General features: G+C 37.1%; 1 protein-coding gene across 3 annotated transcripts; it reads right to left on the reverse strand.

Annotated features, from left to right (window-relative positions):
* Window positions 1-4171: 4171 nt before the first annotated feature.
* Window positions 4172-27628, reverse strand: LOC134754640 (collagen alpha-1(III) chain-like). 3 transcript variants are annotated; one of them, XR_010128953.1, is made up of 10 exons: window positions 27375-27628; window positions 26953-27158; window positions 26607-26723; window positions 23379-23592; window positions 21705-21812; window positions 21436-21507; window positions 20707-20832; window positions 20036-20181; window positions 8070-8184; window positions 4172-4291 (listed from the first exon to the last, which is right to left on the reverse strand). XR_010128953.1 is itself a non-coding variant. In XM_063690980.1 (9 exons), the coding sequence occupies exons 1-9, from the start codon at window positions 27470-27472 to the stop codon at window positions 19234-19236; spliced, it is 1098 nt and encodes a 365-aa protein (XP_063547050.1). In that variant the 5' UTR covers window positions 27473-27628; the 3' UTR covers window positions 18925-19233. The 3 variants fall into 3 exon arrangements, 2 of the variants coding, with proteins under 2 accessions (XP_063547050.1, XP_063547051.1); XM_063690980.1 differs by lacking the exons at window positions 4172-4291; window positions 8070-8184 and adding an exon at window positions 18925-19244; XM_063690981.1 differs by lacking the exons at window positions 4172-4291; window positions 8070-8184 and having other exon boundaries at window positions 19283-20181.
* Window positions 27629-27778: the final 150 nt, after the last annotated feature.

The raw sequence follows: 27778 nt of genomic DNA on the forward strand, positions 1-27778 counted from the left end.
CCGACCATTGAGAAGATGGCCAGTTTTTCGTTTATAAGCACGAAGTCTCAGGTCTTGATTAAGCACTCTTTTCACCGTGTTTTTGCTCAAACCCATCTGGAGGGCCATAACTTTTTGTTTCCTAGCGGGATTTCTGGCAATGCGTGCCCTAATTGCTTGTACAACCGCTGGAGTCCTAGCTGTACGCGGACGACCGCTTCTTTTCTTGTCATTTAAACTAGAGACCTCACTGTATCTTTCTATGGTACGATACACAAATCTTAGAGAGAATTTTAAATTTTCAAGTAGCTTAAAAATTTTAGTCGGCGAGTGACCACAACGATATAGTGCAATTATTGCGGTACGGCTATCTTTAAGCGTCCACTCCATGTTGAAGAAAACAGAAAATTGCAAAATTATACTACTCAAATATTTAATAAAGATTCGAAATTCAAATGCAGAACGGTTTTTGTTTTAGGAGTTCCAAATTTAAATTTTAAAGGCCAGTGACAGAACTTATGAGCCGACTAGGTAATTAGCAAACTGCAGTATCGTTACAATAAAATAAATGCATAAGGGGTTACATTATCACAAAAGGTCAGTACCGTCTTTCAAACCAAGTTGTTTAAATTAAGCACGAAAACAAGTACCGTAACAGCACAAATAGGAGAGTTATTTTAGCAAAAACAACTCCTATTACAAAATGTATGGGATTAAGCCATATCTATTATTGATGGGCTGATGGCGCTAGGTGTTTGTCGGAACTGCGCGAAACGATTTCTATTAGGAGATTGTTACTTTCATATAATAATATTATTCCTCCATGACTCGGTCACATCACTAGGCGACGTCAAGTGCCGTTTTTGGCGTGGCTAGCTATGCTATTTACTGGGTAAGTCGTATTATAACATAATGTTGTTTTTTTTTAACCTTCTATTCATAGTTGAATTGTAATAAAGTTATACAATAAAGTAGAAGGGCAAAATAAAATAATGCAAATACAAACAAAGAAATATAGTTATTTATTAAAGAGTCATTAATAAATTAAGTTTGGACGGCAAATGACGTCGGCGGCGTGAGTGGCACAAAATGTCGACGACGTGATTTACCGTCTTTGGCGGTCAAAAGGTTAACTCACTACCCTTTGCCAGACTAAACCCTTTGTTTTGCTTTTAAAAACCCTTATATAAAGCCACATTTGAGTAATCGGTAGCCCAAATACCCTTACAAAACCGTTATCATCCGCTCACCAACACCTTGCATATTGCTTATAAGGGTTAGCCTTATAAAGGGCTTCCATTTTAGCATATAAGCGTGCTAATTTAAGTCGTCTACCTTGTTCATAAAGCACACATTACTTCGAATCCGAGCGATCGACGGCGGCGTTCTTTGACTAGGCACGTATTTTCTTTCCTTTTCATGCACTACCGTAGATATATACTAATCCTGTCTCTTTCACGCAAAGGGAAACCTTTATAAAAAGCGCTTAAAGATAAGGGTAACCCTTATTAAGAGCTAGCCTTATTTTTGGTCAGCTTTTCGGTAAGGGTATGAATGGGCTTGCAGTTCAAAAGGGAAAGTCTTTCAATGTGTTAGCCGTATTTAAGTGTCGCCCATTGAAAGGGTTTTATCGCGGAAAGGGTTGTCCGGTCCCTGTGTCAATGTGATACCTACCATAAATAAATTTGGCACTCCCGATTTATACGAAAACGATGCCAAACATGGCCTAGTACCTTCACTGACCTGCAATGCACTTCACTGAACTGATGTAGAAGTCGAGATAAAATTGAGAGCCCCAAACAAATTTTCAAGAGAGGATATCCCGAAAACTATTCAAGATATCAAAAACCTTAACTATATTAAACTTTTAGGAAATTTAATCAGCTTTCGGTTTGTCTAAGTAGTAATGTCGCTAAAAGGCAAAGTTTCCAAGATATAAGTGAAAAATGGGACCTTCTTACCGGCCTCTCCCCCCAGCTCAAAGGCTACGGCCGGGGTCTTTTGATATGTTCACCTCCTAACTAGTCCAAACATGGTTCCAAGCATTTCCCTCTATACTCTCTATACATTCTTATTGCTTGGCCTATAATGTCGTCTCTATAGTAATAATAACTCTAAACAGAAAATTTTATTAGAACTATTGCAACCCTCTGTGTTCGAAGTGTGGTCACTGAACTTTTAATGCAGACGGCTATAATATGTTACGTTTCAAAGATATCTTCAAAAGACGCATTTACCCCATCATCATCTGCCTGCGCCATTTTCCATCATCTGGGGTCGGCTCTCCTTGTCCGTTTTCTCCATTCCACATTTATCCCGGTTGACCTTAATCCTTTATCATCGTATTTTCACGGAAACGCACATACGTGTTATGCTATTTCTGTCAGTCTTAGTACATAAAGTACTGAGTTTGACTGAAGTACGAAGAAAGTTTCCGAGAAAATACGATGCCAAAGGCTACATCTGTAGGTATAATATGGAAACAGTTATTAACTTATTAGCCAATGGGGTTGGCAACTGTCAAAGGTTTGCAGAGATGGCGCCATCATAGCTTGCCCCTTTTTCTATGAGATTTGGCTTAAAGGGCTGGCATCCAGGGCATTAAAAAAAATCAAAAATTTTACACAATTCTAGGGATTGACAGGGCAAGCTATGCTGGCGCCATCTGCTAAACACTAAGACCGGCCAACCCCAACACTCCATTTTTCTCAGTAGCAAGTGGACTGAAGAGCTCAGGACTGCTTCGTCCGCAATCCCATTTCACCTTTTTAAATCGTCCACAGTGCCATGTTGTCAGCATACAATTCCTAATTCGTCACCTTCTTCCTAACTCGTTTACTATTTTGACTACCGTCCCAGATCGTCTACATTCCTATTTTGACCGCAGTGCCAGCTCGTCAACATTATTGTACCATTTATTATCCCAAATTATCCTGACCGCCTTCTATAAGTAAGACAAATAAGGCACTTTTAATCTACTTTTGCATTGCTTTTTTTCCAACTGAAAAAATGTGATGGCCTGTCATTTTGACCCCCACCAATCAAACAATGCCAGCACTGTGGATCATGTAGGAATGTGGACGAGTTAGCACTGTTGACCATATAGAAACGTGACAAGATAGTAAAGTGACGATATAGGAATACTAGCTTTTGCCCGCGACTGTCTGCTTGGAGTTAGTAATTTCGGTAGCTTTTTTTTACCCAATCTACTTTTTATCGATTCCCCATACAAACTTCCACCCCCTTAAAGGATGACTTCTGGGATAAAAACTACCCTATGTCCTTCCCCGGGACTCAAACTATCTCTATACCGAATTTCATCTGAATCGGTTCAGCGGTTTAAGCGTGAAGAGGTAACAGACAGACAGACACACTTTCGCATTTATAATATTAGTATGGATTGACGACAGAACAGATGTTCGGTTGATGTAATAAAGCGTTTATCGGGATTTTCAGGAAAAAGATTACCATTTACTTTTTCTGGAAAAACGAATAACTTCTTGGGTTATTTCGACTTAGAATAACGAGGACTATTAAAACAAAGTAAAAAAGTCCCTTACAAATTTTGGGTGTTAGTTTTGTGACTGCGAAAACGCGTCACAGAACTAACATTTTTTTTTCTTTTTTAAATCGATAGTCCTTGTGATTCTGAGTAGCAATAACCCAAAAAAATTGACGCTTTTTCGAATCCCCGAAGTTTCGGAACTTGTGTACGATGTATCATTTGATATTTATCAGTCACTTTTCGGTGAAGGCAAACATCGTGAGACAACCGGACAGGCCTAGTTTCCCCTCTGGGTTGGAAGGTCAGATGGCAGGCGCTTTCGTAAAAACTAGTGCCTACGCCAGTTCTTGGGATTAGTTGCCAAGCGGACCCCAGGCTCCCATGAGCCGTGGCAATAAACCGGGACAAACGCTAGGAAGAGGATTTTTCGAATCCCCTTAATGCCAAAAAAAAATTCTTATCTAGGTTATGTTACTTGATAAACCTTTTGGACGTCAATGACGGATATATCGGCACCGCAGGTCCAACGCCAGACTGACTAATCCGACACAGACTACAGAGCAACATAGACCTACGTGCATGCGCATAAAGTTCAAATTCAGTTTTGACACTTCGGTGACGTGGCGTCCGAATACACAACTTTTGTGTTTGACACGGCGTCGAACAGGTAAATAAAAGTCGGCAATCAATAGTATCGATACGTATATATATATTAACAATTTAACTTGACATGGATGTTTATCATTTGTATCAAGCAAACATGCGGCTATATTCGAAGCTCCCCGATTTGACGCACGCAGGTAGTATCTGCAAAAAAAAAATTTTTCTACGAAACATGGTTGATGACGATGGAAGGCCTTGGAGGGTTTTAGATAGAGATGCAACGGATAGTCATTTGGCCGGATACCGGATGTTCGGCCTCACCATCGGCCGAATATTCGGTATCCGGCCGGCGGAACTATACCTGGTTTTCAGTTTTTAGGTGCGTATTGTTTCGGTTTTGACCTGTTTCATAGTGAACGTTCGCGCGGACTCATTCGAAATGAGTGCGCGTGGAAGTGAGTGGAATGTTAAAATTGTTTTAAAATAATAAACGTTTACGACTATGATCATGACTGTTTCTTAAATCCAATTTGTTTACTGCGAAATCAATCAGTTACTATCCGGTATTCGGCCGGATAGTACTTCAACATCCGGTATTCGGCCGCATATCAGAATAAGGGCAGGATAGGCCGGATACCGGATAGTAACCGAATATCCGGTGCATCTCTAGTTTTAGAGGCCGCATTCAGGTGGACAAATACGCCTATTCAGCAGGTTACATTGTACAGTCAAAATCAAATAGTGACGGCCAAAGTAACACACCTTTGCTAGCATTAAGGCCAGGATTACACTTGTAAGTTTTACTTACGTAGGAACAAAGCTATTTGCTAGAATGAGAACGATATTTATATCTCATTCTGTAGTATAGCTGTGTCCCTACTTACGTAAGTAAAACTTACAAGTGTAATCCTGGCCTAAAATAAGGATGTGTACATACGATATATTGAGCCACTTTGGCCGTCGGGTATCTCTATTTGATGATAACTGTTCTCTGTTTGCAAACACTCGTATAAACGCCTAGTCTTCTTGCAATTAAGACGAAAATTAAGGACCCGCGCGAAATCGCCTTTTCATACAAACATAGTCCTTATTTTCTCCTCTCGATATTAACATTATTGAAAATATTTTGACGCAATTTTACGAATTTTTAATTATTATAAGAGTTGGGACCATTTATAAATTTGTATGCAATCTGTTTTTGGATCCTAATTTTTACAATAATCAAAAAAAGTCAAACGTAGGGGCTTATAGCTATGGTTAATATACACCTACCGCTCATAACTATTATCGTAATTTTTTCCATACAATTGTATACAAAATCGTCTTTCAGTATTATACCGCTAAGTCGCAGTCGGGTATCAGTTTTTTGTGCAGTTTACTTTTTTAAGTTAACAGACATATCGAGCTTCAAAATGATGTGCAGAATATTATATTGTATATTGCCTATTTACCAAATGGCAAGCGTAAAAAAATCCATAAATCGTTTTTTCTACTCGTCGAGTATAATCTGTGTATTACGACTTCATATGCAATACCTTACTCGTTTCAACGTTGGATAGTCTATTAGGCCAGGAAATGAATGCCCACAAAAAGGTATAGAGGGAAATGCTTGGAACACAATTTTTGACTTCGTAGCTTTGTTTGGAATATTTAGGAGGTGAACATATCAAAAGTCCCCGGCCGTAACCCTGGTGCTGGGGGGGAGGGGGGTTTTAAGGTACCATTTTTCGGTTTTTCTTTTATATCTCGTAGCGTAGAGGAGTTAAAAAAAAAACATTCCTAAGTAGAATGGTGTCAATGTTGATACCATAAATAAATTCAGCACCGCTTAAAACATAAGAATTTTATCGATACGGTTTAGTCAATTATAAAATTTTTGAAAATAGAACTTTATACATTTCGATAAAATATTTCTTGTTTAAGGAGACTCGATTCAATGCAGACTAGCCTACTTAAACACGCTGCTGCGTCGCATCTGCTTTGTGATTGGTTGGCCAACAATAGCTATTTAAGCAACAAGTGCGGAAATCATCTTTACTCACGTGTATCATACAATGTTTTACTATGCATTGTGCGAGTGAGAGGTTCGCGGGCCGCCTGTTGCCGACCCCTGCCCTGGATGACAGCCCTTTAAGCCAAATCTCATAGAAAAAGGGGCAAGCTATGATGGCGCCATCTCTGCAAACCTTTGACAGTTGCCAACCCCATTCTTATGTCTGAGTCGGAAGTGCCATAGACTATCCAACGTTGAAAAGAGTAAGGTTGTAGTGTTGCATATGAAATTGTAATACACAGATTATACTCGACGAGTAGAAAAAATACTATTCCAGTACAAAAGTACATTTCGATGCTAGTGCGGAAAGTATGTCAATACCTCACGAGCCGTAGGCGAGTGGCAAGACTCGGGACGAGTGAATAATGACATATCCGCACGTGTATCGAACGACGTTTTTTAATACAGTTGCGAAAAAATAAGAAAAGCAACAATAAGTATTAAGGAATGGAATTTGAAACTTTTTATATTATTAATTCTGTGACATCATTGACATTATGAAGAGGTGTTTTTCTAGCTTTTATTCGACTAGAATAGATTTTGTTATTATTATTGAACCCACTTCAATGAGTTTTTTTTTTTTCAAATGCATGTTCTAGACAGAAACAATTGTAAATATTAAAACATTGTACTATTATTACCTACATATCATTATTTACGATTATTTGTGTATCGTATATTTATAAAAACAATATCGAATGTTGCCTTTGGAAACTTAAAACATTCTTGCAGTAAGAAAATACGCCTCTTCTTTGACAGGCGTTCCGTTCCATTCAGACAACTTATTTAGAACGGTTTTTCAATAATCGTGTTATAATACTTATAATGATGAAGAGGTAAGTAATAAAATATGAAATATGCATAATTTTCGTATTCTTACATTAACAGTAGGTTTTTATGTTGATTACGACGTTTAAAGGAAACTAATATAAACACTCATTAATAAGTAGTCATGAATTGGAACAAGTATAAATTAAAAAAAAAATTGGAAAAGTAAAAAGCACTAGTTCGCGAAAACCAACTTTCCGCACGCTAAACAGCCACGAAAAGTAGCACTTTTTGAGCAACTGTATTAAAAATCGTTTTATTTTGTATGAACTACGTACTAGTAAGGGTTTTTTAAATCGTTGCATAAAGTAAACTCTAAAGTTTAAAGGATGTCTGGCAACAATTTGAGCCTCAATATATTTACCTTAATAAAAATTCAATCCAACTTGTAAGAGAGTCATTTGCCTGTGATCGAACAGTATGATTTTGAAAATAATTTTTGTATACAATTGTATGGTGAAAATTGCGGGTGCCTAAATACTTTTGAGCAGTAGTGTACATGAGATTATGTAAAAATATTTTCCATATTGTCAATGTCCAGAGAGGAAAATGTGGACTACGTTTGTATGGAGAAGCGGACGTCCCCTTTCCTCCTAACGTTGTATGTAGCATGTACTCGGCGCGCGTAACACAATAGCACAACGAATACCTTTTGGAACGGTTACCAGACTGCGGTAAAAAGTAACGCAAAGGTAAAGGTGTAATATAATAAGGGCAAGATTTAGAATATAGTGGTGATAGAGCTGGGGAGAGGCAGTAATAAAACCATTTCTGTCCCTGGGAAGATCTGGGATCTCTGTACGCGATTACAGATGGGAAGTGTTCTATTCTCCGGCGAGCACAAATGGGAAGGCCTCTAGGGAAAGTCCCGCATATCGCCATGTCAAGCCATTATTTTAAGTTGCCACGAGTGTCATAACCACGCTACGCTCATCGCTCCCTGTAGTTACATTACACAATTTCTAAATGTTCATCTAATATACCCTCTATTTATTTATTTAACTAGATATTACTAGATTATGGTATAAGATTCAATATGTGCCACCAGCGCTATTCTGAAATGAGTAAACAAACTACAGGACAAAATTAATGCATATTTACCTCCGGACACTCGTCTTCCTGCGTGACAAGGTAATCATCAAAGAACGGTATGTCAACAAATGCAGGACAAGTCCCCCTTTATTAAGTATTACCATACTTTGTCATCATCGTATACCTGCAAGAAATAATCACGTTATTTTTTTACAGGCAAGTAAATGAGTTAAGGTTTGATAAACAAAAGATTCATAGTCGGACCACGCTAAGTATTCATGCCAAGTGCTACGTCAAGAATGGGATATGTATGCATGGTAACTGCCTAGTCAGTGCTGACTTAGCGAGGTCGGAGTCTAAGGGTCAATTGCACCAAACAGTCTGTCAGCATTCGCAAAAAAAAATTGTATGTAGTTTCATAGTTCACTGCTGAGGTTGCTGAGTGACGTTGATCAGTCCGCGTTCGTTGGTTCAACTGCCCCTAGTATGTGCGTATAGGGGACCGGACTAGCTTGTTAAATTAGTTTCTTTCTCGAGATGCCAAAACCATTCGCCAGTATGAAGTTTGTTTGAATGAGTAACGTATGACATGTCGGTTATAGAGTTATAGTACTTATAGTAGTATCAATACTGCAAAGGCACCAATCATGAGATAGAGAATATTTGAAGTATTTTTGATATTTTATACCTGTAAAATTTCTACCGCTTTGCGCGTTAAAAGTTGAAAGTCCTATTCGTCTTTCATGTTTTCGATGTGCTTAATGAAAGATACTGGATACTGGCAGTTTCAACATAACAGAAATTAAAGAAACGTCAAACTTCAAGCAGCTCTATGACTTGTGTACGGAAAAATGTTACCAGTGTTTATTTGTTTAAAAACACAATTATTTTACAGGATTTGTGGATTACGTCTCGTTATTGGTGCCACGTCTACAAGGGCCTGACACTCTTTGATAGAGAAAGATAGTGTTATTGCGATTCCTATAAGAGGAAAGAGAAAATAGTGCCATGCTTTGTCCTTATCACCGACCGGGTTTTTTTCATGGTCGGGTTATGGCAGCATAGGTAGGAGGCGATGGCGAAATACCGAAATTTATAAGAGTGAAAGAGAAAAAGGATTATGCTGCCATACATTAACCTGTCAATACATGAATATGTCTTTCTCTTACCCCTGGTCGCTCGGTTTCATGTCTATAACTACTATACTATGTCTATGCACGTCTATTATAGGGGTGCTTAGAATGACTGCTATAGTTATTGGCCACTCCATACTAAGGCAGAAAGAAACAAGGTAATAGAAGTCTTATTGTTAAGAGTGGCCAATAACCATAGTCACCCTACTATACTTGAAAAATAAGTAAGTAGGTCCTAAGGCCTCATAAGCACGAGCGCTTTTTTAATGACGAAAAAAGCGTTTCAATGACACAAATGGATACATGTGTATTTATTCACACGATGGCGGTGGCGCTTTGTATCAAGCGTTGTTGTATTTTCGACTTTAAGCGTTGGCCGTTAAAAATAATTTTGCGTGCGGGCGGAATCAAGCGCTTTTTTAACGCGCGTGGAAAAGCGCTCGTGTTTGTGGCCTCTAATTGTATTACTCTGTGTACCTATTTCTAAAGGTTTCTTTTTAAGCTAGAAATATTTTTTTATAATAGTCCGATCCTCTATTTTTTACATACTAACCTACTTGTTACTCGACAATTGTTACCAAGCTGACTGTAGGCTTATATTTTTTCTACAGTAAGTAAGAACCAAATATTATTAATTAGCTTAAATAGCTGGGAGTAGTCTACTCAATAATAGCGGTACATTTAGGAATACCTATAGGTATGTCTCCCTAAAAATGTACCAGTTAATTGCTGCCTCCATTAGTTAACCGGAAAACTACCTGGTTTGACCAACTATAGTTTAAAAGGGACGTATTTTTATTTTATTTTTAAAATAAGTATGTAATTATTATTCACAACGACGGGACTTAATCGCGTAAAATAAGTTTTAAATTTACCCTCTGAAGCAAGAGTGAAGCGCTCTGATGTCTCCATGCAACCGGCATTTTTACCTTATGTGAAAGGAGTAACGGATAAGGTTGGCAATACAATACAATACACCCCTTTATCCAAAATTGCAGGAAACCTGAGGTCACCGAAGGACGTTATCCCGTTCCAGTCACCTGGCGTTTATAAGATCGATTGCAGTTGTGGTTAAAACTTATTTTAGTCGATTAAGTCCCGTCGTTGTGAATAATAATGAGTAAACGTAAAGTTTCCCAAAATTAGCTCTAAAATATGTTTTTAGGGAACTTCAATGACCTTGTGAAGGCAAAAAACTTATTGCGATTGCTATAGTGACCAATAAATCTTAAGAGTCCCCGGCAAGCTCGGGCGAATTTCACCTTCCTATACAAACGGAGTTTCGTTCTCATTTTAAAACTACGTGTTGGATTGTAACAAAACTTTGTATATACAATGACATGACATGAAGTATACAAACAAAATAGAGCAAAAACAAGTTTTGTATGAAAAACTTAAATTCGCTGTAATTTTTTTACTATGGTATCTGAAGCTACATAAACTAATTAGCTACATAAGCTATATAAACATAGCAGTGAATAGGAAAATGAAAAAAAAAATGAAAATTAGGGGAAAACTATAACTTTAGATCAATTATATTGGATCTTTTTTTATAATTCTTCTGCATTACTTGACATTGTTTCAAAATTAACTGTAACCTTTACTTAAGTAATATTCTTATTACTTATTAATTTTGACATTGTATGATTTGTTATTTGAATAATTTGACATGACTAAGATATTGTGATAGATCTATATACCATTGTATATTGACTACTCCTAACTCAATTTATACTTATAAATTGTAATTGAATTATTTTCTTTGTATCCGACGATCGCTATAGGACAAGTAATTGCTTAATTGTATTCTCTTACATTAACAACGAATATTGTATTGCGAAATAAATAAACTAACCTATTGGACGTATTAAAAAAAATATCATGAAAATCGTCTTTTTCTACCTCGCGGTATTCTTATAAAAACGTAACAACCTACGAAAAAAATACAATTGTGTACTATTATTGTAATTTACCTATAGTTTAATGAGTTTATATGTAAAGCTTTGATTGGAAATAATAGACAAGATACTAAATTACTATTATAGTACACAATTGTATTTTTTTCGTAGGTTATTACGTTTTTATAAGAATTTCCGTGAGGTAGTAAAAAAGCCGATTTTCATGATATTTTTCTGTATAAACTTCCAATATTGTTTAAGTAAAGGTTACAGTTAATTTTGAAACAATGTTAAGTAATGCAGAAGAATAATAAAAAAGGATACAATATAATTGATCTAAAGTTATAGTTTTTCCCTCATTTTCATTTTCCTATTGACTGCTATTTTATTGCACACAACCGTAAACCTTATCTTATTATATGTACAAAGTTTCAGAGTAATCTAGCGAGTCGTTTTAAAATTAGAGCTTAACTACGTTTGTATGGAGAACCGTCCTTGCCGGGGAGGGGACTCTTAATCGTAATCCACTAAGGCAAGTTTTTATTACTATTAGAATGTTGAAATCCAAAAAAACTAAAATTCGATCCACCCTTGAGTACACTTCACCTATATGAAAACGCACCGTGTTTACTGATTAATTACCCCTAACAGTAATTCTGGAGTTTATTTTATACTAATGTACAGTATACCAGTATACATATTATACGACTGCTATAAAGCTTGACGGCGTAAGGATATTACTACAGTTACCGTTTTCCACAATCGAATGGCCATGTTAGATCATGTCTCGATATTTAGTTCGAAATCTGGGAAATGGTAGAGATGACATCGCCTAATTTTATTAATTTTTACTGTTTTTTTTTCTTGCGGATCAGTCATTCTGGTTTTTCGTTATAGTATAGTTCAAGTACATATGTACATAGATATTGCCTAGGACCATAATTCTGGTTCAGTTAACTTATCTCAAGGCAATGTCACTTGCTCATAAATACTCCTAATTAGACTAACTTACAAACCAAGTGCTTAAAGGAGCATTGTCTCATAAAACTTAATGAGTACCTTTCGTTTCCAAAATATATTAATTCAGTGTAATGTTGAACGGTATGTAGGTATCACCAGTTCACTCTCAAGTTTTGGAGTAAAACCTATTAATAATTGACTGATTTAATCAGTACATTGTATGGTATTAATATGCATCAACGTTTGTGTGAGCGACTTATTTAAACAAATAAATACTCTTAGTTTCTTCCTAGTTCAAATGACATGCATTTGAAATTAACTTATGAACTAAATCCATTATCTTAACCTAAAAAACTCGAAATGGTTACCTGTTTGTCAATCGGTATTTCAATAGTGTGGTTATTTAATTCTTCAAAATGTTTGCAGAGGTTATGAATGTGCCTTGTCCTTTCATATATACATCATGAAAAACCTTGGTGCGCCTATATGAAAAAATCTTTTACCAATTAAGTACAAAGAAGAACCTATTAAATTTCTGTAAAAGAGAACTTGTGGTGGACATCGTGATTGTACATTGTATTGAAATTACTTAAACGCGCTAGTTAAGATAAGAACTGCTCGTAATGTTATGAACATAATGACAGTTAATCTTTACCAGTCAATATCCACCCCTTTTCCTCTGCAGTTTTGTAATGCTTTTTTCGTCACATTGTTCTTAAAGTACTTACCGTTCTTTTTGTTTTATTAATACTTAGGTACTCAAATATTATTAACACTGCTTAGTTATATATTCCTTGGGTTATTTTACCTGAGAAACATTCCGTGAACAGATTGTTAGTGGCCATTTCTTGTTCTTCTCTGCTCAAATGATAAGCCCCCTATCGACATCTTACCATCGCCAATACTCTTTAGGTTAATTATTCCACAATTGCATAATAATGCAGATAAATGTATAAGAATGAAATAAAACATTTATGAATGATGATAGAATATTTAGCATTAAAATATTACCTCACTTTTTTATAGTTCATTGGCTACTGAGGACGATGAAATACAATTCTTAAATTAGGATAGATTCGATAGAAGTCTAGTATTAGTCTGTCAAGAGGAAATGTTCAACATCTTTCTATGGTTTGTAGTTTATCCCTACTATGAATTGGGCTTGATCAGCTACATTGGTGTTATGTAGAAAGGTTCACAAGGCTAAATTGGGAAAAGTAGTTCAACAATCCCTCTTGTTTGCAATTACCGTCAAGATTATCTATAGATTGAAATATGTAAGCGTATTTACTGTCCACTCGCCGTGAAATAAACAGACGGAAATCAATTAATCTAAACCTGATCTTAGTGATCTTCAGGTAGCGAAAGTGTATCGTCTCGTCATAGGCTTATAAGCGTATTTCCAGCATGTTTCTCCTCTATTGTTATTGTTACCTATACCACCACTATTGCGGCGGTAATATGTGGCAATCACTGATTGGTTAAGTGCTAAGGACCGGTACATTTGGACTGCGACCGGACTGCAACTTGTATGGGAACTGCACGCGGACGGTGCAGTTGGCGTGCAGTTCCCATACAGATTGCAGTCCGTCTGTAACAGCCCTAAGATTGTTTTTTTGAGCTAGGCCACAGGGGTTCCCAAACTTTTCCAGTCCGCGGCGCACTTGCAAGTTTCAAATTTAATCACGGCGCCCTAACCTAGCCAGGATATTTGAAATATATGTATAGGTATAAAATAAATAGAAAGGCCCCAGGGCGCCGCGGCGCATAGTTTGGGAACCCCTGAGCTAGGGGCCATCTCCATTTTGTACTTTAACAACACTGTTACAAAACTAAAAATTAATAGGTACCTATATTTTTTTTGTAATTAAAGCTCAACAGTAATAGTAATATGAAAATGCCCTAGAATAATTTAGCCTTACATAAGTTAATTCAGTGTAACTGCATTGCCAAGTATATAATACTTTAAGGGTTATTATAAATTCCACAATACAAGAAATTGATTTGTCAATTTATTCCAACTAATTCAAAATAAGAACTCGACCTTTTAGTACCTATGCTTTGGCTAGTCTGATAATTTATTTGCACCACAGTGTTGCATAGTCTAACATAGTCTGTTTTGAGTCACCAGAACTATAATCTGGCCTTACTAAACAAAACAGTTCAACACATGTTCAACACGATATTTTTTTATGAATTGTAACATTAGTAGGATATGAATATTCATAGTAAAATTGTAAGTGCACGTAGATAATAGTTAGGAGACATTGTCGTAGTGATTATTTAGGTGACAGGTTTTAGCTCTCCCTGCTTTATTTAGTTCGCAGGCATGTTACGGTCATTTAATTAAATTAAGCCAGTCCTAAACATTCCAGGGTGTATCAACATGACATGTAAGAAGTAATAGGAAGTTGAAATCAGCAAGTTCAGTAAATATACGCAATACCTACATTTGTTCTTAGGAACAACGAAGCCGTTTTTAAAGATAAGAAAAATCTGGAACACATGGAACAGACGCCGATTGTAATGGAGCATAGCCATTTACAAATTCGTCATATTCTTAATCGACCTCGTGTTTCATAAGAACAAATGTATATCTCCTAACTTGACGCCGGACCAGGCCCCCACTCCCAATTAGGATGAAACAGCCTGTATACCATTATAGTCTTATAAAATAACTTTTATTCTGCCAATAGTACCCCTAGGTCGACAGACAAGTGCAATAAATTATTGTTTTCGAAAAAGCTCCAAAGGGTTCTTCAATAAATACTTTAATTATTAGTAATTACTTATGTACCTTAGTTTTCCCTCGCTAACATCTTAATCTGACTTATAAAATAACTTTTATTCTGCCAATAGTACCCTAGGTCGACAGACAAGTTCAATAGCGTATCATAAATTATTGTTTTCGAAGAAGCTCCAAGGGGTTATTTAATAGATACTTTAATAATTAGTAATTACTTATGTACCTTAGTTTTCCCTTGCTAACATCTTAATCTGACTTATAAAACATTAAAACAACTTTTATTCTGCCAATAGTACCCCTAGGTCGACAGACAAGTTCAATAGCGTATCATAAATTATTGTTTTCGGAAAAGCTCCAAGGGGTTATTCAATAGATACTTTAATAATTAGTAATTACTTATGTACCTTAGTTTTCCCTTGCTAACATCTTAATCTGACTTATAAAACATTAAAACAACTTTTATTCTGCCAATAGTACCTCTAGGTCGACAGACAAGTTCAATAGCGTATCATAAATTATTGTTTTCGAAAAAGCTCCAGGGGTTCTCCAATAGATACTATAATTATTAGTAATTACTTATGTACCTTAGTTTTAACTTGCCAACCACTATGTGCACGACCAATATGTGACAAATCTTTTCATATGTCGTTATTATTCTTAACACATTCACTGCCAGGAAACCGCCTAGTGGGCGCTCGTAACTTTTGCTCAGATGACAGACAACCCACTAGGCGGGTTGTTGGAATAGGTACATGAAGAACAGGCTACGCCAAAGAGCCCACCTAGCGGGCGCACATCACCACGGCTAGCAGAGTTGACACCCGCAAAGAAGTTTTTTAGGGTTCCGTACCCAAAGGGTAAAAACGGGACCCTATTACTAAGACTCCACTGTCCGTCTGTCTGTCACCAGGCTGTATCTCATGAACCGTGATAGCTACGTGCCAGCTAGACATTTGAAACTTTCACAGATGATGTATTTCTGTTGCCGCTATAACAACAAATACTAAAAACAGAATAAAATAAATATTTTAGTGGGGCTCCCATACAACAAACGTAATTTTTTTTGCCGTTTTTTCATAATGGTACGGAACACTTCGTGCGCGAGTCCGACTCTCACTTGGCTGTTTTAATCATATTATTTAGATATGCATCAATATGTTTGATATGTCGTAAATGACATGGTATTTTCAAAACCATTCATAGCCACTTGCAATCGCCCGATTTCAAAAATAACCCCTTCGTGTTATATTCTTATATTAAAATATTGCAAAAAATGAAGGCTCTACAAAGCCCCTCCACACTCGTGCGCGAAGCAGCTAATCAACGAAGTCGACTCCACGCTAGAGTTCGCGGCTTCGCGCCGCGTAGTCTGGAACGGGCTCAAGAAATAAATGTTGATAGAAATACATTCATGGTATTCTTTTTAGTTATTAGTGTTATTACCTCAATTACCTGACTATAATAGTTCTTTTATAGTAACGTGCATTTAATTTCAGAAATCAAATCACCAACGTCCATTACCATCGATGACTGGAAATCGTAAAATCTGAGAAGTATTTCAAAAATGATCTAATGTTTAAGTTATAGTTTGGCCCAGGATTGTCTGATTTCGAACATAGACAGAGAGAATCATACTGTCTTTGACTTACGCTAGTACCAGCACCCAAAACACAGATGGTAGGATACTATAGTTGAGCTATACGCGTGCGCCCGTGAGGGACAGGAGATACGCAATGCGACCAAATTAAAAACACGTTTTAACATTCCTGACAACATACTATACAACTGAAAACAACCTACGTAATTTGGTCGGGTGATTTGTTACCCACCAATCCCACCATCAAGGGCCTGACACTCTTTGATAGAGGAAGATAGTCTTATTGCGATTCATATAAGAGGAAAGAGAAAATAGTGCCATGCTTTGTCGTTATCATCGATCGGGCATGTTTTCATGGTCGGGTTCTTAGAGGCCGGAGTCGATTTTAGTCGCAAAAATGTAAAATTGATAGATTTAGTCGGTGAAATTGTACACCTTTTGTTGAATTGAAATAACAAGTACTGGTTTCTATTAGCACGTTTTCTTATCTTGCCTTTTATCAGATCAATTTTTTGAAAACAGACTCACTAAATTAGTAATGTTTTTTTTTTCTGATGGATGTTTAGGTAAACGCGCGAATAGCACTGATTTTGTCGCTCTTATTTGTAAATTTCGTAAAGTTTGGACTGCTAAAAATGGTAAATTTGTATTACACATATTCTGTACTTGACCTGTATCAGATCACATTTTTGTTATATGACTTAGAGTTCGAGGAAATGAGTTAAACGAATTCAATTTTCTCCAGAAATTACTTCAAAACAAGTGACAATTTCTGTGAAAATCGACTTCATTTCAACGTAATTTTGAAACTTAAACAATCTATATATTACACAACAATAATATATTTTTTGATGAATTTTTAAAAACTGCCCTTTCTCTTCATATATTACCGGTGACGCACGCTCGCGACCTCATTATTCAAAGGCAAGGTGAGAAGACGTGCTAATAGAAACCAATACTTGTTATTTAGATATTACGTAACAAAACGTGTATAATTTCAACGACTAAATCTATCAATTTTACATTTTTGCTCCAAAATCGACACCGGCCTCTTATGGCATCATAGGAAGGAGGCGATGGCGAAATACCGAAATTTATAAGTGAAAGAGAAAAAGGATTATGCTGCCATACATGAAACTGTCAATACATGGATATGTCTTTCTCTTACCCCTGGTCGCTCGGTTTCATGTCTATAACTACTTGTATATACTATGTCTATGCCCACCATAAACCATATTACCATACTAAATTTACGGTGGGGAATAAAAAAAATTGAGACTGATAAGGACAAACAATATTTAAGAGCGCTTTCTCTGCTACTCCTACTGAAAGTTCCATAAGTGCATCTCGTTCGGTCATTTGGCCCCTCCCCCATTTCATTTCTATATTATTGTACCTCTATGACCCAAAATAACATTATAATGCTTACCTATAGTTTGTCAAAGGACTGTCTCATTACAAACAGACAGAGAGAATCATACTATCCTTGTCTTACATTAGTACTAGCACCCAAAAGAAAAGGATGAGTATAGTTTTTTTTTGTTCTTATTCACTGACAATTTGGTTTGACCAACTATACATTAAAACTGCTTTGTAAATGCGTCAAGTAATGGAGAGACCAAGGGCCTGACACTCTTTGATAGAGAAAGATACTCTTATTGCGATTCCTATAAGAGGAAAGAGAAAATAGTGCCATGCTTTGTCCTTATCACCGACCGGGCTTTTTTTCATGGTCGGGTTATGGCAGCATAGGTAGGAGGCGATGGCGAAATACCGAAATTTATAAGTGAAAGAGAAAAAGGATTATGCTGCCATACATTAACCTGTCAATACATGAATATGTCTTTCTCTTACCCCTGGTCACTCGGTTTCATGTCTATAACTACTATACTATGTCTATGGGAGAGACTAAGAACGTTCTATCAAAATAAAAGTGTTTGATCATGAAAATTGGCGGTCCTGGCGCCCGCGCCCGCCTAGTAGGCGCTCGGCGCGGCGTCTAGTATGTGATCGTCATACTTATGTGGCCTAGCCAACCCGCTTAGCAGGCATGGCATGTTTTTTGGACTCGCAATTTCATTTCTGAGTATGTAATGTTTAATTTTGTTGTCTGGCAGTGAACTTGACCTCGTAAGGCCCACTATACAAATTTTTCCTATGTGAACCTTGTTAATTAGTAAATTGGAATGAATATCATGTTTGAGAAAGCAATGAAGCAAAAGAAATGCTACTTTATTTGATTTATGAAAGGTTCATAAGATTAGATAACTGAGTGGCCTTAAGAGGTTAATGGTAAATAAATATGGTAATCCAATTGTATTATTATAGTTATATATATTATATCATATTTTTTTAACTAACATGACCAATATTATTTTGGCGTTAGCCTTCTCTTGCGATTTCTTGTTATCATTACGCTTGACACTTTCTTCACTACATTGTTTGTACTGAGTCTCCATACATTGGACATGACATGCAGAGGTTCCTAACACTGCTGAGTGCTGCTGGAACCTGTCAAACCATAATTATCGTGTTTAAAACGAGACTATTTCTGTCTAGTTATAAATTATTAAATAAAGTATACACAATATATGGTTCAAAATTTCAATTTATTTCGACTCAGTTTCTTAATTTCTAAAACAATGACACCTACTTACCATGTTCACAAAAAGAAAATAAACATCACACATCACAATATTGTTTCTCTTTGCATCTCCACAAGATTCAATAATTTAGTTTCAAGGGTGCTTATTTCAAGACCGGTATCAATTGTTTGCATTAAATTATACTATCCTTAAATTAGTTTTTTACCTTAAAATATGTATAAAATGTATCTCCGCTAAGTTAAAAATGATACAGCTACTTTTTAAAAGTATTATGCTTATTGACCTCAAAGAGTTCACCAACTTCCTGTAATGCAAACAATTAAATAGAAGCTTTAGACACGAATAAAACATTTCTTCTGTCAGATATATTATATATAACGTTATATGGAAACAATACTTTTAACTAACAGTCCTTCTGCAAGATTTAGGCAATTTTTTGAAATAACATTTAATTTTGAACCTATAGGTAATTATAATACAGATAAACAAGGTTCATGTATATGTCAATAATTGATTCGAAAAAATGTGCTACTGCACAGTTAGTGACAGGTTCGCCTAATTAAAATTGTCATACTAGAATACACATTAATTATGGTCAATCAATTGTAAGTCTCTCTCGCTATTTGTGTACAACTATCTAACAATAAATGTATTTTTAGTTAGATCAATAATTTGTCTTTTTCACGACCCTATGTTTCATATAACACAAGAGCTTATTATTGTTACTGCATTAGATTGCCTACTAGTGCGTATTATTACTTGTTCAGAATGGCTGATTCTTATCTTTAATAGAAGCATACATAAGACCACTACCTGTTTATACAAATGTAAATAAATAATAATTTAAATCTCCTATGTTTTATTTCTATTATCAACACAGTAAAAATAGCTTTTCTACTGGCCAACTAAGTTTTCTTTAATATAGTTAATTTGAGAACAGAAAACTTATAAATTAATGTTCTTTCACCATTTGGTTTGAAAGCCAATAGTAAAGTCGAAAAGTATAAACTATATATCATAATACTGCTTATCTGATCGTATATTTGTATTTCCGCTTACAGTAACAATTTCGGAAGCGAGCAATTTAGTACTTACCATAGTTGCTGTCATAATGCGGCTGTGGCTGGTAAGAATTGTAAGAGGGTTGGGAGTACGAGTCGTACGAGGGCGCGGGGCCTCCGCCATAAGCGGGCTCGGCAGCGCCATAGCCCGCGTCGCCTGCGCCTCCAGCATTACCGCCCCTGGACAACAATATTCATTATAAACTGCGCCTGTACTACTACAATACTTTCTATCTAAAGAATAAAATGGATGTGTCGATAAGGACTTTCTTTGTCGCAACATGCAATGCATCATTGACAAACAGCAGATGAATGTAGTGTGCAAGCAAATAATTAGAAGTGAAACCAGACATTATAATTTATAACCGGTTTAACCGTTAACACAGTGTCAAATTGTACTGGTGACCATAGTAACTGTGCCTGGACAGAATAAATAATAGTACTAGGTACAGAAGGGTTACGAGAGATATAAGCGCAAGCGCGAGCAGGCGTCCGTTCCGTAGCGGTGCGCGGCAACTACTACTGCTAGACACCAAAATTGGTGTGGGGCGCCTACTTGTAGCGACGCGACGAAATCGCGAAGTGAACCATGCCTGCTCCAGGTTTAACCAGTTAACCCGGATTAGTGGGATGGTGCAAGTGGCCCTAAATGTACTTAGCCATACCCCGAAATTAACGAGTTAAAAAAAACGTGTAGAGACTTACCCATAGCCTTCATCATAGCCTCCTTGTCCTGTGGTATACCCATAGTTTGTTCCATAACTGCCTGAACTATAGCCCGAATTGGGCTGCGCTGCTGCTGGTGAAGAGTAGCTGTTGGTCTGATATGAACTAGGAAACAATAAAAACATTTAAGAGAATAGAAGTCATATAACACAATTATAAAAATATAACACAAAACAATTTCAGTACAGTGGTTATCTGCATTTATGTATAAGACGGCACATTCCTATCAAGAATTCTGGATCATCATTTTAACAGTTAATGACAGAAAAAAAAAACGGTTATGTAGTACATTGTGCAATGAGGGATTGAATGGGAGGGAATGAAATATTGCAATGTTCTTACCCCCGAGGTTACACACAATGTTTTTCATCACACTCACGATGAAAAAACTAAATTTTAAGCAAAATAATTATAAAAAATACGGTGGCATTTCAAACATTCGTCCGCCATATTGTCATTTTTTGACAGGTTACGCATCGAAGGTACAGACTCTTTTCACAATCCATAACTCCAGCGGTAACAATATAGGCCTTTGTCTTTCAGTACACCTGTATGAAATAAGATCTATTTAGACCAAGTGTGATGACTGATGAAAAATATTTTAAAGATTTATAAAGGTGGAGATCCTCCCTGTAAGTAAATATACCTGCATCAGCAGTAACTAATGAAAGTTCTTTGTTTTCTACCATTAACTAATAACGTATTTACCTGGGTGCACTGTAAGACTGTTGAGCGTAAGGATCTGCAGGAGGCTGTTCGTAAGGTTGGTACCCTGTATGCCTGTAAACATGGCAACCTGGTTACTAAATGTTGTGAAATATTAATTATATCAACAGTGACAATCATGCGTCAGTTATAAAAGAAGCGTCATGTATGTATCAGACGGCACATTCCTATCAAGAATTTCTGGATCATCATATCAATAATTACAACTGAGAATAATTTCCTTGATATACTTTAGGTAAATAGATACGTACGATGGTGGTCCATATCCATTGGAAGGTGGAGCATTATGAGATGAGGGTGCTTGTTGATAACCACCTTGAGGAGCGGGGCGGCCACCGCCTCCACGTGGCCCATCGAATCTAGAAATACACAACATCACTATTAGTAGAATATGATATCATAATCATTTTTCTCAAACATGCAATGAAATATCGTCCTTATGTGCGTCAAAACAGGCTTCAAAGTATCACGTTTCGGGCGGAGCAACTCGAGAGAACTGTAAAGGAATTTCATACGAAATTGAAGGCCTAGGCCGGGAAGTAATTTTTAGGGTTCCGTACTCAAAGGGTAAAAACGGGACCCTATTACTGAGACTCCGCTGTCCGTCTTTCACCAGGCTGTATCTCATGAACCGTAATAGCCAAATAGTCTTGCCATTTGGCTCTCATGCCTAAAATTTCATAGGGCTAATGTATAATTTTATATTTTCAACACACTTGCTCAAAACGACGTTATTATTCCACCGATTTTTGGCTCATAATCCTAGATATTATAACACTTGTGCTTAGGGTTCCGTACCCAAAGGGTAAAAACGGGACCCTATTATTAAGACTCCGCTGTCCGTCTGTCTGTCACCGGGCTGTATCTCATGAACCGTGATAGCTAGACAGTTGAAATTTTGCTGTTGCCGCTATAACAACAAATACTAAAAAGTACGGAACCCTCGGTGCGCGAGTCCAACTCGCACTTGGCCGGTTTTTGTTTTTTTTAATTTTAATGTAAACATGGCGTCTGTGTTCATGAACAGGCTAAACAGCTGAATTATATTTTTTAAATTTTTTCTAGTGGCTGAATGGTTATCGGACCAAAAATATCCGCGCATATTACACATGAACTGATATTAAGTATACTAATCTGTATAGCCCGCTCCATACTACGCGGCGCGAAGCCGCGAACGCGAGTGTGGAGTCGATTTCGCTGATTAGCGAATGCTCGTGCGAATGGGGCCTAAGTCACCAGAGACCATAGACAATATTTAAAACGCACACCTCTCGACACCCCTGAGCCGCTCACTTGCCACTTGCTCCTGGACGTCTTTACGACGGCAGTTTCAGGGGCTCATCTAGTCAGCGGCGAGTCACCGCCTGCCTCGATAACGTGTACAGACATTGTTATGGCAGGTGTCCGGACCTCTCAGCAATAGCCCAATCTTTTGACCAGCCAAACTTCAATCCATAAACCGGTATACTGTTCACTTTTTCTACAATAGTCCCAATGCCTGCTGCGACCGGTTCATGGGTGTCTATTGTTGCACCTGTAAACGGGTTCCAGCAGGCATTCTACATGACATTAAAGCTCTCCAAGGGGCCTCTACGTGTTGGATCTATATCCCCACGCAAGCCTATCAAAAGACCGGGATTTATAGGCCCGTGAAATCCAGAAGGAGATACAAATAATAATAATATTCTTTATTGTGCACAATGAAACATGATTAAATACAGCAAATTAACATAAAAAACTAAGCAGCAACAGGCAGTCTTATCGCTTAAAAGCGATCTCTTCCAGACAACCTTCAGGTAGTAGAAATTAGCGCAAGGAAGAAATATGTATAAGAGTAGCACTTCGCTGTGGCTAGTAATTACCCATAGGTACTTTGCGTGCCCCTACCTTGCAATGTTAAATTAATTAATTTTTCTGGTTCTAACCTTCCACGTTTTGGGGGTCCTCCCGGGCCTCCATGTGGTGGGCCTGCGCCCCTTTTGAAAGGTGCACCTCCCTGCGGTTGGCCTTGTGGTGGGCCTCCAGGAGCCTGATGTGGTGCTGGGGCAGATCGCTGCTGCATGGGTGGGCCTCCAGGAGCTGCGCCGGGTCCGTGAGGTCCTGCACCTCCTGGGCCATGTCCTCTACCGCCACGTCCTCCTTTATTCATTAACACCATAATATTTAACATTGACCATAAAACTAAATGCTAATCTTATAGTCTGTATCTTTAGGTATTTAAAAAAATGTAAACAAACCACAATTAGGTATTTTATTGGGCAAAAAAATTCTTCAAGTCAATTAATTTAACTCAATGTGCCAAAACTTACAGAATTTTTACTACGATATATTACTTACTCAACGTAACAACGAAGCTGCTATACTCGTGTTATTTTGTTAATAAGAATAAAACGAAATGTTTTGATTAATCAATAGTAATTTAGTTTTGTAATATTTGCTATTACTTCGCCCTAGTAAAGAACCTAAAACGAAATCGAATATTTAGCCATTTGAGGGTAGATGAAAACATTACATGATTAAATGAAATAGGTTAAAGCCTGAACGACGAAGGAATAGATCCGGGCAGTTTTCTATTTGGTTGGTTAACTAATAAATATTTCAAGTACCCGAAAAGCTAAAAACAGATTGTTTACATTTATTTAAAGCCTGACCAGAAATATATGATCATGCGCCATGTTGCGGAATTTCATTGGAACTAATTTCTTACACTGGCAATAATTTTAATGATAGGTTGTCACTGTTGTCAGTGTCATTGTGGCGGTTTACTTGAATAATGCTTAAGTGTTGAATAATAAGTGATAAAAATGCCCAAAACTATACATAGTTAGGACCGGAACATTGTTAATAATATAAATAATTGCTGGAAAAGAACACTTCGGTAAATTAAACTATTTCGCTACGAAACATTTCCAAATTAACATCATAGCTGACAGGTAAACAAATCAAAATGTCATTATAGTCTGGTTATTACGACTTAGTTATTGTAGTGTTATGTTATACAAGCGAGGAAACACAGTAACAAAAATGAGTTTGAGTTTGAAAAATATTTACTATGGGCTTTGGAGACGATCAATCTTGTTAATTGACAATGTAGCAGAACCTATGTAAGGTTACGGAATATACACTACCTAGTAACATGACCATCAGCGTCATCATTATCATGGTGGTCTTTTGGTAATCCAATCTTGGATGTAGGCCTCTTCCCTTGAATGGAGTAACATGATAGACGAAATAATTTTTCAGCAGACGACAAATGATTATCATGGAGCATGACACCTTTTTTTCTACTCGTCAAGTATAATCTGTGTATTACGACTTCATATGCAACACTACAACCTTACTCTTTTCAACGTTGAATAGTCTATGGCACTTCCGACTTAAGCATAAGAATTTTATCGATACGGTTTAGTCAATTATAAAAATTTTGAAAATAGAACTTCATACATTTCAGTAACATATTTCTTGTTTAAGGAGACTCGATTCAATGCAAATTAGCCTACTTAAACACCCTGCTGCGTCGCATCTGCTTTGTGATTGGTTGGCCAACAATTGCTTCATAAGTCATAAACGCGCATGTGACACCCTTCATATAGCAACTTCCATATCCTACGAAAACCGCTTAGCGTTGCTTGTTAGTCTCCATAGGCTACGGTGGCCAAATCGAGAAAAAAACTGTCTTAAAATTGAATTCAGCGGAGAGCAGGTACCAGGGCCTCATGAGTTACGAGGAGGTGTCGTTGACCAACCCGCCGGGGGCGCCGGGCCCGCGGCGGCCGGGGCGCGTACGAGTAAGAAGGTATCGCGGGCTGCGGCAGCTCGCGTATCTTAGCTGTATACTTTTGGTTTGTTTACCTAAGTATATGATTCTACTAGTTGAAAGTATTATTTTTTTTGTCTCGTAGAAAAAGTATTGTATACAATAGTGACATAATCAAGCTTTTCAATCTCGTACCTTAACTTAAGCAACTCAGCAAGCTTCGTTGCTTAAACACGGTACTCGACTGAACTCTCTATTATACCACGATTGTATAAAATACTATTAATATGTAATAGATTTCAATTTCAATTCAATTTATTTATTTAAAACAAAATGCAACGTTACAGGACTAGCCTAAGTCATTACATTTCTTATATCTAGGTTTGATTATAAATAATAATAATAAAAAAATAAAAAACAATAATAATAAAATAAAAAACAATAATAATAAATGTATGGACTAAGTACATAAAAATCATGTCAAAGATACATTAAATCATTTCAATAATTAGGTCAGTGACTCGCATATTTTTAAACAATCCCTCTCAATAACCATCCAGCCGTCCCTGCCAGCCAAGCATCAGCAGACATAAACCGCTCAAAGAGACTTTCCGGAACTAAATTAATAAATGACGCATAGTTTTCATGGCGTAGCTTTAGTTTATCAGCTTTGAAATTGGCAACATGGCATATCTCCTTCATATGATTTATAATCTGCTCAGATGTAGTTTCCGGTTTGAAGATTAGATGTTATTAATTTAATCAAAACCTTTGCTTATACTGAATTGACTATGTGAGTTGCAAATAATGTTTTTCTGGCTGCTTAAAATTAACACATAGACCACCTTGGGCCCGTTTCTCAAAAACTTGTAACATGTAATACAAGTGGAAGTCCCTTTCTAACAAAAGCTGTCAAAAAGTGACTTGGAGACCCTTTACACCTCTAAAAATAATTTGATGATCGTTTTTTTTTTAAATTTATTATACATATTTTATCTCTGACACATAGAGACTTTTACATCTCTAAACAATTTTAGTAATTGTCTGTTGTTTGTATATTTTTTATTAGTTTTATTTTTTTTGTGTAATTCAACATTTAGACTGGATACATCTCTGACAAAGTATCTAATATTTTATTGATTCCATATTTGTAATTGTTTTTTGTAAATTTTGGTTTTGTATTGCTTGTAAAAATTGACATTTAAAAGTGCCCCTGTGGCCTATTTGCTGAATAAATGTTTGATTACAAGTTACAAGCTTTTGAGAAACGGGCCCCTTGGCTTCCTTATTAATTTGGTTATTTTAAATACCATAAAACCAGTTTTATGAGTGACCCATGAGACCGTAACCATGGCAACAAGGGACAGGAGAGGGTGGATTCACCCATAACATTTACCTCTCATGCCCATTCCACCTCTGCCACCGCCACGATCATTGCGCGGGCCAAAATCACCACGGCCTCTGCCACCTCTTCCTCTCATGCCACCGGGCCCACCTCTGTTAAATCCTCCTCCTACATAGAGAACATATAAATATCAGTAACTTCAAAAAGTGCAAGTCAACCCATTAAAATGTTTAATTGCTTGGTGCAATGCTGTCACTCTCAGGTACACAAATATATGAATAATTGAATGAAAACAGTATCATATTCATCACATAAAGAACTAGTTACTGCTAACCTAACAACAACACATAGAACTAGTCACTATCCCTACGATTAACGACAGGATAAAAATACATACTTTGTGGAGGAGCCCCTCTGGTCTCAATAGTAGGCACAGGATGAGGGCCTGGCCCCTGGGGTCCAGAAGAGAAATTGCGGCCTCCTCTATCACCGCCGCCGCCGCGCATCGGGCCGCCGCGGAAACCACGCGGTCCTCCGCGCATAGCCGGACCGCCCCGAGGCGGACCGCCCATAGGCCCGCCGCGACCTCTCATTCCGCCACCACTACAGAAAATTATACTCTTTATTAATATAAGTATGTACTAATTGGTAAAAATAAGACTTACAAATTCCACTAACAATTAATGTAAATCAGTAAATAGCCGAATAAAGTTGAATGACCTAACCTGGTAAAATTATAAGTATTCAATTGTGTCACAAAAATTGTATGTATAATCTACGTTTACAATTAAACGTATTTTAGTACAGATATATATTTACCGTCCACGCATGTCGAAGCCACCCCGGCCGCGTTGATTAGGGCCTCCTGGCGGACCACCACGTCCGCCGCCACGAAATCCACGCCCAGGTCCATCCATGGTTAGATTTCACGAGAAATGTTATAAAATATGTATTGGTATAATATTCTAACTATTATTTGGTATTAACTAGTGTAAAAAAGGTGCAGAACTCCACAAATAATTTTTTTTGACAAAATTAATCGGCTTGCCGAACGCGCCGCTGTAGAGAAGGAGTGAATGGATGGACGCGACGCTTGGTCTGGTCGTTCGCCATTTTTTTTATTAATCATTCACTCTTCTATCCGTTTCCGTTCTCTAGACACGTCATCGTTTTACCGCGTCAGGTTGGTAATAAAAGAATCTCTATGGCAACTATGGCAAGGC

The sequence above is a fragment of the Cydia strobilella genome, chromosome Z, assembly GCF_947568885.1.
Source record: "Cydia strobilella chromosome Z, ilCydStro3.1, whole genome shotgun sequence".
Classification (NCBI taxonomy): Eukaryota; Metazoa; Arthropoda; class Insecta; order Lepidoptera; family Tortricidae; genus Cydia; species Cydia strobilella.